The sequence below is a fragment of the Anabas testudineus genome, chromosome 13 (assembly GCF_900324465.2).
Source record: "Anabas testudineus chromosome 13, fAnaTes1.2, whole genome shotgun sequence".
NCBI classification, from domain to species: domain Eukaryota; kingdom Metazoa; phylum Chordata; class Actinopteri; order Anabantiformes; family Anabantidae; genus Anabas; species Anabas testudineus.
The window spans coordinates 8,882,646-8,896,325 of NC_046622.1; the positions used below are offsets into that span (position 1 = coordinate 8,882,646).

At 40.3% G+C, this 13,680-nt stretch overlaps 1 protein-coding gene across 1 annotated transcript in view; it reads right to left on the reverse strand.

Moving 5' to 3' along the window:
- LOC113164393 (calsyntenin-2) overlaps positions 1-11,415 on the reverse strand; it is a 189,177-nt gene extending 177,762 nt beyond the window's left edge. The window contains exon 1 of the mRNA XM_026363687.1: positions 11,028-11,415. Within this exon, the coding sequence (XP_026219472.1) occupies positions 11,028-11,091 (64 nt within the window). The 5' untranslated portion in view covers positions 11,092-11,415. The remainder of the gene's footprint in view (positions 1-11,027) is intronic.
- Positions 11,416-13,680: the final 2,265 nt, after the last annotated feature.

A 13,680-nucleotide genomic window follows, 5' to 3' on the forward strand; every position in this document is an offset into this window, starting at 1 on the left:
AATGAAAGTTTTAGCAGTCAGTGCACTCTAAAAAGTCAGTTTGCCTGTTAAAGCTATCTTTTCTTTCTTCATATAAATAGGGTAACAGGGTGTCTCCTAGAAATTCTGCAACTAAATTGCAACTGCAAAAGTGTTTTTGTGCCCAGGTTCTGCTTTATATTGTTGTTAATTAATGTAAATGACAAGTTTAATGGTTGAACTCACAGCTTTAGTTTTGCCTAAACCTAACCACATGTGGGATTTCACTCGCACATGAGTGGAAGCAATTCAGTGTTGTTTTTCAGACCCTTATGGGATATACAGTATGTGATTTCCTACTAAAAACAATAATATAGAAAACCACAGTTTTTATCATTTAATGTTAAACAAATTCATTTCAAATCATTGATTAAAATATTTTACAATTTAGCGACTCTGGTTTAATGCAAACAATAAATGAGTTTTTCCCACATTGCACAGCTAAAACATAAATAAATAAATAAAAGTGAATTGAACTTTCTCACTTTGTAATGAACTTTGGAATTGAGGGGTGCAGCGGTGTAACTGCAGCTGGAAGCGGCTTCTCCTCTCAGGGTGTTCTCTGGCTAAGAGCTCGGTGTGAGGCCCCTCCACTCTCAGAGACAGATGTTAGGGCTAGGCTCGGCCAACCACTCTCACAATAATGAGAACTCAAGGGGGCACCCCCCCACCACCCATGCGCACACACACACACTCACTCGCATTCACACGCGCATGATCACACCACAAACACCATACTTACCTTGCAACTTTCGCACACGAGCAACAAAAACACTCTCACACACATATAACCTCAACACAAAATGAGAACCAAACAGTGAGAGAGACAGGAGTGGTGAGTGAGCCAGGGTTGGATTCATGATTTAATAATGATGTGCTGGTTGCAAAGAGAGTGACCTTCACACACATACACACACACGTTAACATACAGCGTATCCAAGTGACGAGATATTCAAATAGAGGGCATGGAGAGCGAAGGAGAGGTGGGGGGAAGATAGAAAGGGTTTGGGAGTGCATGTGTCTTCTCCTGCCAACCATTTTTGAGTGATTAATGAATGAATATAGCCCTTTAATTATTCACGACTCTATTATTAGCTTGTAGCCTGCAACATTTTCAAGAGAGTTTGTGTAGCTATGTTAGGAAGCAGAATAAATCTGTGTTTTTAGCATTGTTGCAGAACTTTTATGTGGATGACAGAGAAAAGGCATTAAGAAAGTAACCATGGTGTGTGTGTGTGTGTGTGTGTTTTGTCTGTTATTGTGCATGCTTGGTTTGACTCTCAAACTCTCTTGAGGGTATATTTGGCCTTGATAAAGCACAGCCAACCTAATAAAGTCAACAAAAGCTACTCTGAGGGCAGAAGTAAAACACAAGTCAGATTAAAATTTTAGCTTTTAAATGTCCTTAACCCCAGTGCCTTTGCAGAAGGAGAATCTCAATTGAGTTCCCAGTGAAAGACACAGAAGCTGAAAGAGAAAGGGGAGAGACAGATCCGCAGGGAAGCAAGAACGGTGTGATAAGACCTGGCTAAGCCTTGCAGTTGTTAATTACCTCTATACCAATACTACACCAGGAAAAACCAGTGGGAACATGGAAAAAAATAAGGACCACAGATAAAAAAATAATAATAAAAAAAGGATAGATTGAATTTGTGATTGGCTAAAAGATTAGATAAAGACAGACAAGGAAAAGACATGAATGAGGATGAGATGGAGGGAGATAAAACAGAGGATGAACAAGGGAGAGTAAAAGAATGCAAAGCGGAGGGAGGAGCAGGTACACAGTGACCCAGATCCTCCTCCCAGTAATGGGGGGGAGCTGCTACAGCCAAGCTGGTGTCTGCTGCAGGAGTGGAGCAAAGGATGAGATATACAGGACACAATTATGATTTAAAGCAGTAGCTACAGAGCTATCACAATAAACACTGGGACATGCAGGTTTGAAAACCAATCACACTGTGACACGCTGCGTTTCTGGTAACTACTAGAGCTAGCTGGACTCGTATAAGAGCTGACAGGTTCCCTCAGCACCTGCTCATTGTGGCGGTGGGGTGAGGGGGCACCTTGGTGATTTCTCCCAAAAACACACAGGGACAAATGAGGCCCTGAGCATCCTGTTAAAAATGAAACAATGCAGCAGAGAGGTCATGTCCCTCAGGATTTGACCTCAACGCAGGTAAACACACACACACACACACACACACACACACACACACACACACACACACACACACACACACACACACACATATATATATATATACATATATATATATATATATATATATACATATATATACATATATATATATATACATACATATATATACATATATATATATACATATATATACATATATATACATATATATACATATATATACATATATATACATATATACATATATATACATATATATACATATATATACATATATATATATATATATATATATATATATAAATATGGATATAAAAATGTATACACACAAACACACACACACTTAGTCAGGCAATTACTAAGCCAGTGCAACAGCCACGGGGAACTCAGGTGCACCTCTACTGAGGGGAAAAGGGAAGAGCTTGCAGTATGTGTATTTTGTGTGGAAGTGTGTGTCAGTGGCCCAGTTGCAGCAGAAGGATGAAATTGCTGCACCCATGACAGGTCTTCTACACAAAGCTGGTCCCACCTGTTCATTTCAAATGCTCCACCTGTGCGTGCGTGCTCAAGTACTCGTGTGTGTGTGTATGTGGGAACAAACTACAGCTACAGATGTCGTGGAATGAAGGACGCAATGTTATATAGACGTATCTCATAAGAGATGTCGTCTTTCCCAAAGACACAGGACTGATGACACATGCTTGGCGTGTGAGAGTCATTTGCCACATCTTATTACACCCCAGACTTTTGGAACACTATTTATTTTTAGATGCTTAATGGCTTATGGGTGTTTTATCGTGTTTTATATATTTTTTTCTTTTTATGTTTTGTGGAGTATTTTAAATTGCAGCCTGTTAACATGCATATTTGCTAACTTGCAGTCTTCTTTGACATCTTTAGCACATTGCTATATTTATTTCTGTGCTATTAAAACTAACTGATGATCATAAGAAGAGCGTGAAACCAGAAAACAGGAATAAGTATTGTGTCACCGTCAAGCTCACGTGTGCCTGTTAACACACAGGTGAAGTTCAAGTGTTTCTCTTTAACACTGAATACTCGTGATTAGGTGAGCGATGATTAGAGTTGAAAGAAGGATGGATGTAGTTATTTCCTAAAAGGGTAATCTACCAATTGAACATTGTCCTCTGAAGATGTGCAGTAGGATAGAAATCACAGATATTGTCTATCATTTTTTAAAACTGATTTTTCATTCATTTCATTTTCAGTATTCTGCCCTAACCTACACTGACTCAGGTTATATCAAATGAGGCAATTTACCCAGGCCTTACACAGCTCCCACAGAGACACAAAAGGATTTAAACAACTTTTTCTTTTTTTTCTTTTTAACATATGCAGCCGTTCTGCCTAAGACGATTAAACAGACTTTGTTGTATAAAATTGCTTGAGATCCTCTTTAACAGTCAAAATGCCATTACACGTCGATTCAAATGTTGCCAAATCCTGTTTGGTGAAAGGAAATCCTTGCCATAACCTTTTTTTTTTTTTCCCTCAACTGAGTCTGGCCCACTTTAAACCAATGAGAAGAGCTCAGAGAAAAACACAAATGCATCATTGTCATGTGACATAACCAAAAACTACAGTCTGTCCTTCATAGTTACAGGCAGAATATGAAAATAGGTTTTCTGGGCCTTTTAGTTAGTATGACTATCCCATCTTCTACCCTTACATTGTCATTATATCTGACTATGTAACAGCTGATGTAAGTGTTTAAAAAAAGTACTCCTCAACATCATTGAAGCTGCACATTTCCTGGTCATTTTCACTCACCCATCTGTCACTCATCCATCACTGCTCAGCCTTATCATAACTGTGACAGGCTGTCAGGTCCCTGGTGTGTTCTCACATATCTCCACCCTTCCAATATTTTTGCAATGTGCTATAGGCAAATGCTCGCTCACAATGAGGCATGGGATAACTGAAATAAATCTTCCAGTAACTCTGCTTTCAGGACAATAGATAGCTCCTCTGCGAGGGTTTCTTGCTGAGTGTCATTGGCTCATTTCAAGACCAAGGACAGCGCCAGATATTCACTTCATGTCTGCCTTTGTAGAACTCTTATGTTGTCTTGCAATTTTCTGTGACAGCAGAATATTACTAAAGGAGAATGAAAACAACAAACTCTGCCATGAAAACAACAGCAGTGATGTGGCTTTCAAAGCCTTTATAGTAATCTAGGATGCATCAACACTAAACACAATGCATTAAATATACATAGGCTTAATAACAGAGTGTATTAAGCAAGACTAAATGCTTGGCACCCAGCTCTTTGCTTTAAAAATGCATAATGACTCATATTTCAGTAAACATGAAAAGAAAGTAGCAGTGGTTTGATTATAGCAGAACAGAGATAATGCAGGTAAACAGACATAAGCCAGGCAGACCCTGTTTCCAATAACTACCTATCAGAGGGGTGAGAGACTCTGTGGCATCTGCTGGCAGCATGGATTAACACCAGGGGCAGTGACAATGGTACTATAACTTACAACAACCAGCACTAAATAACATGCCTTTTATCATGAGCAGCATACATTTGGATCTCCTGCTGAAAGAGCTGCCAAAAAGCCTCAAGAACTATAAGTCTGAAGGAGAAACTGTGCTGTGTCTTTAGGTAAAATGTCTTTTGGAAAGCCTCAGTATATGCTAATTTGTTTGTGTGCATATAGGAATGTTTGGGTGTATAGGTGCAAGCTCTGCCAGCTCCTCTAAGTGGCTAGCATATGGGATGACAACTGTTGGCTTCATGGGGAAAAAGATGGATTAATTTAAATTGAGCACCGATAGAGGAGCAGATACACAAGTGATGAGCACTTAACACAATCATCAAGACAAAAACACACAGGGAGCACTTGTTTGTGTTTGTGTTGGGCTTTGAGGCAATGTAGACTAATGAAGAAAATAACAATTACCGCTTGATTAATATGTGTGTACCGGCAGCCCAATACCTGTGGATAACCATCAACCTTGCAAACCATTAGTAAATACATGTTGCTAACGGTTTTTAAATAGGGTTGTGTGTGCAGACTGACAATGAAGACCATGTGTTGCTGCGCACTGTGATGAAAAAGGCAACTAATGCTCATGCAGGCCTGACCTGAATATGAAGCTGTTCCTCATATGATACAGCAGTAATCTTTTACTGACGTTTTAACGTGCCGTATTCTAAGTAAGGAAAAATCTGAATAGCAGCTCAAGGGACAAGATTGCCTCAGTGGTCTCATTTGAAATGTTCAGATATTTGAGCAGAAAATAAAGACAAAATGTTGGCGCTCAAAGATAATTTTGTCTCAATATCAGTGACATTTCTGAGCTTTAACTGGCATAGCTCTGCCTTTCAAACAGTCCTTTCAACTTCACATTTAACAATGCAGGTTACTGTTTGATCGAGTGCGGGGGGATAACATGCAAGACTTCAAAATTAGTATCTTGCAAAATAACTGGTATTTGTCAGGGCTGACAGAATATGAGTTTGAGATAATTATGACCAGTGGCATTAAAATATTATTTGACTAAACATCTCAATAGTTGTGGTAATGGGTATACTAGGCTTCAATTCAAGGCAATGCTGGGCACATTAATCTATATAGAAAATGTATAGATGGATATACACAATCATTTTTATTAAGAAAGAAACCAATCATGTTAACAAAATAGATACAAATGCCTCAAAGTAAATGCCAACACTGGAAGCAGAGCACCACTCTTGTTCTGTCTGCTTGTCCATAATAAAAGTCTGCACTCAACTCAGAGTGCTCCACTTGTCAAGTGTGAAGATTTATGAGTCACAGAGACAAAGATCTGCAACTTTCTCTCTGACCTTCTCTCTCTTCTCACTCATCCTCTCATTCTCTCCATCTTCTCCCTCTGATCATTTCCTTTGAGGTCAGCCAGACTCAGCTGGCGGAGAGGAACAGGTCAGGCACTATCTGTCTATGTAACCCTTTGCTACTCATCAGTGTGTGTCCGTGCCCGTGTGTTACAATGTGTCAGCAAGCACTGAAAAATAGGAGAGAGTCCACTGGTGAGATTGGAGTAGAGGTAAGTGATTGGAAAACAGGAGCAAATGGATGAGAGGAGGACTGAAGTGGTGGCAGAAGGAGTCCCTAGAAAGTCCTGGAGAGCTCTTGTGTGATTGTGTGTGTGTGTGTGTGTGTGTGTGTGTGTGTGTGTGTGTGTGTGTGTGTGTGTGTGTGTTTGTATGTGTGTGTGTGCATGCTCGTGTGTGTTTAAGTAGTATCTATTTCATATACTATAGACTATCACCTGGGGAACATGTTAAGTATCTGGCAAGATACTTAAAACATCAAACAAACTTAATTATCCAGAAGAAGTGTGGGCTAAGTGTAAAACCACACACAGCCACATAGATATCTGGTTTTAATACAAATCCTGTATTCTGCAAGAGAAAAACAAAAGTGAGAAATTCACCAAATAGTTAGACGTCACTTTACAAATCTGTCTTAGACATTTGTTTTTATAACAGCGTCAGCATATGACTATCATAGAGAGAAACCGTTTTCTCCATATGATGTGAAAGAAATCCACGTCAGCCCCTACCATCACCCTAAAGATGAATTAAAACAGAACAGAGACTAATGTTAGCTTAGTTTAAAGAGACAGTTATGCTTAATACCTATTACTATGACTATTTTCTTCTTGTTCACATTATACAACATTTTATCATTTACTATGAAATAACTGACTGGTGATGACAGCGGCCACAGTTCAGCAATGTAGACTCACTAAAACACCTCTTTAGTCTGTATCTAAGCTAACAGAGACACAGAGTAATTATAGTTCTCAGACAAGTCGGCGTTTGAACATCTACAACCCCATGACACCAGGGCAAATCATCTACTAAAGAAAACCGTGTGATTGGCTGATGTCTGCCAAGTTCAATGCCAAGAACCTTCACTTTTCCTTCTCCAATTACATTTCAGAAGACACTGGAGATCGTTTACTTTTTAGTTTTTTGCCTTTATTAACTGTGAGGCAGACAGGAAACATGAGACCACTGAGAGAGGGTCTAACATGTAACAAACATCCCTCGTCACTACCAACTCGTGACGTTGCGGTTAGATGCATATGCTCCAACCATTCGGCTACCAGAGCACTGACTCTAACCTAATTCTGCAAGACCCACTCTAGCCGCATCTCCGATCAAATAACCGCCTTCTTGCTGTTTTTTAACACTTAGGGTGCAAATCAATGGACCCTGGCTGTCTGTACATCTGTTGTCAAGTATGGTCAGCCATGACCACTCAAACAGCTCAAACAAAAGAGGAAGAACAACCCGCTCACTGTGTGGTACAGCCAGTTCACTTAGCAACTGAACTACATGCTTGCAAGCACTGACTTCACTATTTCCACATCTAAAGACAGCAACAGAGCTGGAATAGTGAAAAATAGGAAAAACGAAGGAGCCAGACACAGTACAGTATGTAGAGATGGAGAAAGAATGTGTATGAGCCACACTGGAATACTGTAGTTTAGAAAATACATAAAATACATATTATCTGTGATATCTTTCAAGGACACAACGTATTTTATTTGTGACTGTGTGCAAAAGCTTTGTTGTTAGCAATAAAAGTCATATAAGTTCACTAAAAACTAACATTCAGTAATATGTTACTCACTGTGTGTCACTCAGGTTGTAAGCTCTGCTGCAGATCTACTATCAGTGATCACAGGATCACTGGAACTCACTTTCTTCTCCTTATTTGAAGGCAATAGCTTAAACTTATCCACCCTGACTCTATCTTTTGTCTCTGATGGCTGTATAACTGTGTTGGGATCAGTAGCCTGTGCCCCTCCACTGATGCCGCCACTAAGCCCTCCTACTTCTCAAATGGCATGGGGCTATACTAAGATCAGTAGAGCTTTCAAAACGGAGGACAAAGCAAGAATTTCGTAAAAAAAAAAAAAAAAAACAATCTGTGATGTTCTTCCATGTACTTGAGCTCTGCTTTCCCCTGGCCGTGGCAGGCCGTGCAGGATTTGTGCTGGATCCTGTGTCACAGCCTGGACGGAGGATTTATAGAGTGCTCCTATAATGCACTCTCTCTCTCAAAAGGGGGGACATAAATCTGCTTCTGTTATTTTGTCACCCCGCTTTTTATTTGCTAATGGGATCCTCAAATCACTATCCTCTTTGCTTTCTTTATCCCTCGTACACACATAAAAGCACCACCTTATATGCCCAGACCCACGTGCAGAAGATCTAGAAATAGATAGATAGAAAGTCATGAATTTTAGGACCTGTGTCAATGAACCCTACAACTTTTACAAGCAGACTATAGACACAGCCTAGAGCATGTTACCAGAAGGCCTCTCCCAAAGGCTGAATATTACATTCTAACTGTTTGCATGTTTACTGAGAGGAAAAAATGCACAGTATGTTTATCTGAATATAATAAAGCAGCAAAAAGGTTCCTCCAACAAAGAGACACACAGTAGGTAGCTGAATTAAAATACACAGTGCTGGTAATGAGCTATCTAAATTCAGAGTTCATATTGCTTGGAATTACACAAAAGCAGAGCTCCGGGCAGCACTGGCAAAAACTCTATAGTTCTTTCTGCTTCACTGCCAGAAGATTCTCCCTGTCGAGCGGCGACACGGTTGGTCCTGGGGAAATCGTTTGAGCCACAGCATGTTTCTGCGAATGTAATAATTCTTTTGTAAACAACATCATCTCCTTGCCCATTTTTTGCATACTTGACGGCTGTCGACATGTTGGCTGCACTCTATCACTCTCCCTGCACGTGCACGGGCAAACCCACGCATACACACCTACACACACACACACACACACACAGAAGGATGTTAGCGCTTCAAGCTCTGATTACTGACAACTCTGAAAGTCATACTAAGCAGAGACACACATCTAGACTCACATGCATGCTGAGTCTGAATGGATGACTTGAGGGTGACGGTGATTAAAGGAAGTTGCACGTCCATGGAATGAAACAGTGGCTAAACAGAAAATGACAGGAGTAGCGGCGCTTCAGAGTTATCTGGAAAACAGCTTCGCATATTGGCACTACGGAGGCAGATCCTTTGCCACACTTGACATGAATGCACCATTTCAGTCATCATTTCAAAAACTGAAACAGAGAAGCAGATGCAGGAGTGAGAAATGGGAAATTATTTAGGGTTTGTTGCTTCTCGGCTGTGACACGAAACAGGAAAAGCAGTGACGGTCAGAGTAGCAACAAATAGACAATAGGCTCTTATTTTCTCCTGGATTTAACTCCACTGTACAGTCGCCCTGGGGAATCAATTAGAACCATGGTGTGCTTGGTTTTTCCACCCCCAATGACTTGGCAGTAATTTGTTTACTTTGCAGCCAAGCTCTGGATACAAAATATAATAAATCCTTTCTTCCAGTGCAACTATCATGGTATTTACTACTCTAGTACATACAGTATATCAGCATATCAGGGAGCACACAATAATGTCAAATAGCTCAAAATACTTCTCTGCTCTAATTTTAAAAGCACAGATTGAATTCTGTGAATCAGGCAAAAGTGTAACCTCTGGGCCAGGTCAGGGCCTGCAGCGGGTCTATTAACATACGTTTCCCTTCACACACAACAAAGATTGCAACTGCAGCCAGCCAACCGGCGGGGAGGCTCTTTCCTGTGTCAGGAGGCAAGGAGGATGAACAGCTTATCGCACCTGTCTCCTGGTTGTCAGATGAAACTGACAGGTGTCACCTTGTTATTTCTCTGTGTAAAAGCCAGCCCCAGTCCACGGGGAGTTGATTAGCACAAACCTGTTGCCGCACTTACCCACTTACCTGCTGCACATGGCAGGCTCACGAGAGAATTGAGCGGTCCGACTGAAATGGGGATACTGGTGGACCTAAAATTAGTTCTGAAGCTAAACTGCAAACAGCATGGCACACATTTATGATATCTGAATGTCATCATCACACGTCTGTGTTGTTGCGGAGTATTTGTGGAATTTTAATGAGCTAATTGCAGCTGTAAATTCCACTCGTGTTTCATTTACATATGTATATAATGCACCTTATTTCAAAAGTTCTAGTAAAAAGTCTTTCAGAAAACAAAACTTCTCGTCTTGTGTGTGCAGGAAAACATTAATCACTGTCAGTACAGCAGCTGCATAATGTGTATCCTAATGATATTCTCACTTTTACTAATTGTTATAACCTGATAAGTAATTTGATCGTGGTTTTTGTATCCTACAACAATATTATTATTTTTAATATGGATGTATTCCTTAGGTTGCCAGTAAGATAAAGCAGCTAATATTATAACCTTTTTTTGGTTTTCACAGAACATAACCTCAGAGGTTTAGTACTCTACTTTCCTCCCACTTTTGCTTTCAGTGTCAGTCACAAACAAACCATAGCAGGAAACCAACATAAAACAACAAAATGTTTCTCCAGTAGCCACCCACTTACAAAAATATTAATTTTAGTATATGATATCACAACTGAATGTGCCTAAATCCGTATTTCAGCGATGCCACAAGAGATTAACCCAGAAAATGTATATATAGGATACTACAAAGTCACAGAAAAGCTCTGTTTTAAACAGCACCCATCGCTGCAAGTCTCCGTGCAACTACTGTGGGGATTTCTAGCAGAAACAAGTGCCATCATGGACAGTGAACATAGGAGGGTCATGTTCTAGAGGAAAGAAAATCAAACGCACAGATGCAGCCTTAGTTGTCTGTATGAGATGGATTTTTCTCTGCATCCACACAAAAAGCCTTCCCGGCCACGTCCACCTACTATAAAGCCGTAGAAGACTCGCAGATGCGCAGCACACAGAGCAAGTTGCCCTTCACCTACCGTACCTTTGGTGTGAGCGACGCTCAAGCCCAGAGCCACCACAGCCAACAAGCCGACTGTTCTGAGCATCTTCTCGGTGGAGATTCAGCCCGGGGAAGGAGAAGGACCACGGCGACCTCTTTCCTCTTCTCTCCTCTTTCTCACTCTGCCTTTCTCTTTCCTTCTCCTTGCCGCCCTCTCCTCCTTCCTCTTCTTCTTCTTCTTCAACCCCGCAGGTTCTCTCCTCTCTCTCTTCCAGCAGCGCAGAAACAGTTCACTGATATGTGGGACAAGACGGGCAACGTGGAGTACAAGGAGGATGCCGGGTACCTGCAACCGTACCGCGCCGCGCCACACCGTGCGCGTCGCACCGGAGGATGTGTGGACCGTGAAACAGCAACTAAAGTGGTTTCTGCTGAGACGGGACCAGAGATCAGCGCACCCCGGGACCAGACCGAACAACGTCACTGGGAGGAGAGAGATGGATTCAGGCGCTTTTTTTTTTTTCCTCCTCTCCCTCTATCTCTCTCATCCTCCGCCCTCCCCTCTCTCCTCCTCCTCCCATCTCCTATCTCTGGAACATCCCAGCCCAATCCTACTCACACTCAGTCTGCCACGCTGAGGATCTACAGTAAAACATGTTTGAAAAGCACTGGTCACCTTGTTTTATCGTGATTGTCTCCATAAACAGAAACATGTACCACTTAACAGAAATCATTACTGGTGCCTTGTATTCACAATGAATGGACTTTAACCCAAAAATGGTTATTTTAACACCATTAAAGGTAAAATATCATAATTATGAAACTGCTTTAATTCGATTATCAAGGCTACAGCACAAATAGCCTCTTATGAACCCATCATAGGCTGCTTGAGAAGACATCTGCACATCCACCTTCTTCTATAGGATTACTTGGTTTAAGCCTGAGGACTCTGACGCAGTCATTCTACAAAAAAACTGAGATAGTCAGAAATCATTATGGAGAAAGCCTTAACTGGTTCTTAAATATCAAACAGTGGCAGGGCTTTCTGAAATGTGCAATCATTTTAAAACTACCTGAGCAACAATGCTGATTTTGCCAGAGAGAACATTACTGTTTCCCACACTTCACAGAATTTTTTTCTCTCCCAGCTTGTAAGGTGTGTGTCCGTGCTGCGGAGTAGGTTTAATATTAACTTTTTTCAATTTTTCTAAGAAGCCTATCTCAAAAGAACTTTTCTCTTGGGCTATCTCTGCTGGTTAAGGATTATTCATGCAGACAGAGAAATACAGCAGTGTTATCTAGAGGGAGAAAAAAAACACACACACACACACACACACATACACACAAACCAATGACTGTACACAGATTTGAGTTCACACCATGCAGTAATGAAATTCAATGTGGTCTTATTTTCACTGTAAAATGATCGAAGTGGTGTAAAGTCAATTACAATGCTTTTCTAAAATGGTCTATGAATTCGAGAAAAGCCTGGAACCAGAGCAGATTTTTAAAAAGTGGGATGATTGAACCTTCAAGGAGCCTCAACAACAAGTACAACCTTTATATCTGACTGTGTATTATCTTAATAAACTATGATGTACACATTAAGTCAAAAGCAAATAAAGGTCCATCTTCTCAACATGTTGTCAACCATATCAAATGATGTTTCTTCTTAGCTTAAGGACAGAAAGTACAGGCTAATATATTCATGAAAGCTTTACAAATGAACCATGCATCTACAAATTATGGCCATTAATCAGCAGACACATACAGGATAACGCAGAAAAGCCGTGCATAATATAACCAGTGTCGATCTTACAACGCATGTCACCTATCATGGTTCGGTTTATTTTAGTTAGTTAGTTTTATTTCAGTTTAATATGACTTTTTATATTAATGACATGGCTGCATCAGGGAAAATACTACACCTTCTTTTTTTTTCAAAATTACAACCTGCTGCAAATGGCCAATTTTGTTAGAATTTCATTTCTGCTCTCGAGGTTTGCAATGCTTTTTCATTATTGACACACATTATGCCCACTAGGCTACCTTATCCACCACCCGGAGAATAGTGAATTGCAGGTTATAATACTAATGTGATACACTGCCCGTCCAATCTGGTCCTGTCTGAGAGGGGACAGAGGGAAGAAGGAGAGAGAGAGAGAGAGAGGGAGACAGAGGGAGACAAACACCTAAAATAGTACAACAATAAAACACAATACAAAAATAAATAATAATACTTCAATACACAGTCACATTAATAATGAGAGTAATGATATTAATTGTAGTAAGATCTAATGATAATGACAACAGCAATATTAGTAATAGTGAGCAGAGCACAGTGCAAACATAGAACATATACTAACCACGAGCAAATATACCAAATCTTACTATCATATTTCTTTTTAGACGTACAGTGTATCACACTGTGTCCAACTCAAAAAGGTCCTCTCATTCTTTGTGTATGAGACAGTCTAACCTGGCTGAGGAGTTTAATGTGCATTTCTATTTGTCTCCTATAAATGTGTCACTTTTAGGATGTGCTTTATAGGACGCTATTTCATGTGTAGGTTACTAAATGGTGATGGAAACAATAAGAAGATGATGAGGATATTAGTTTTAAATTTATGCTTACAGTGCAATGAAATAAAAGTTATAATGTGCTGTTAGAGTTGTCAGAGTTTGTTTCCTTCAG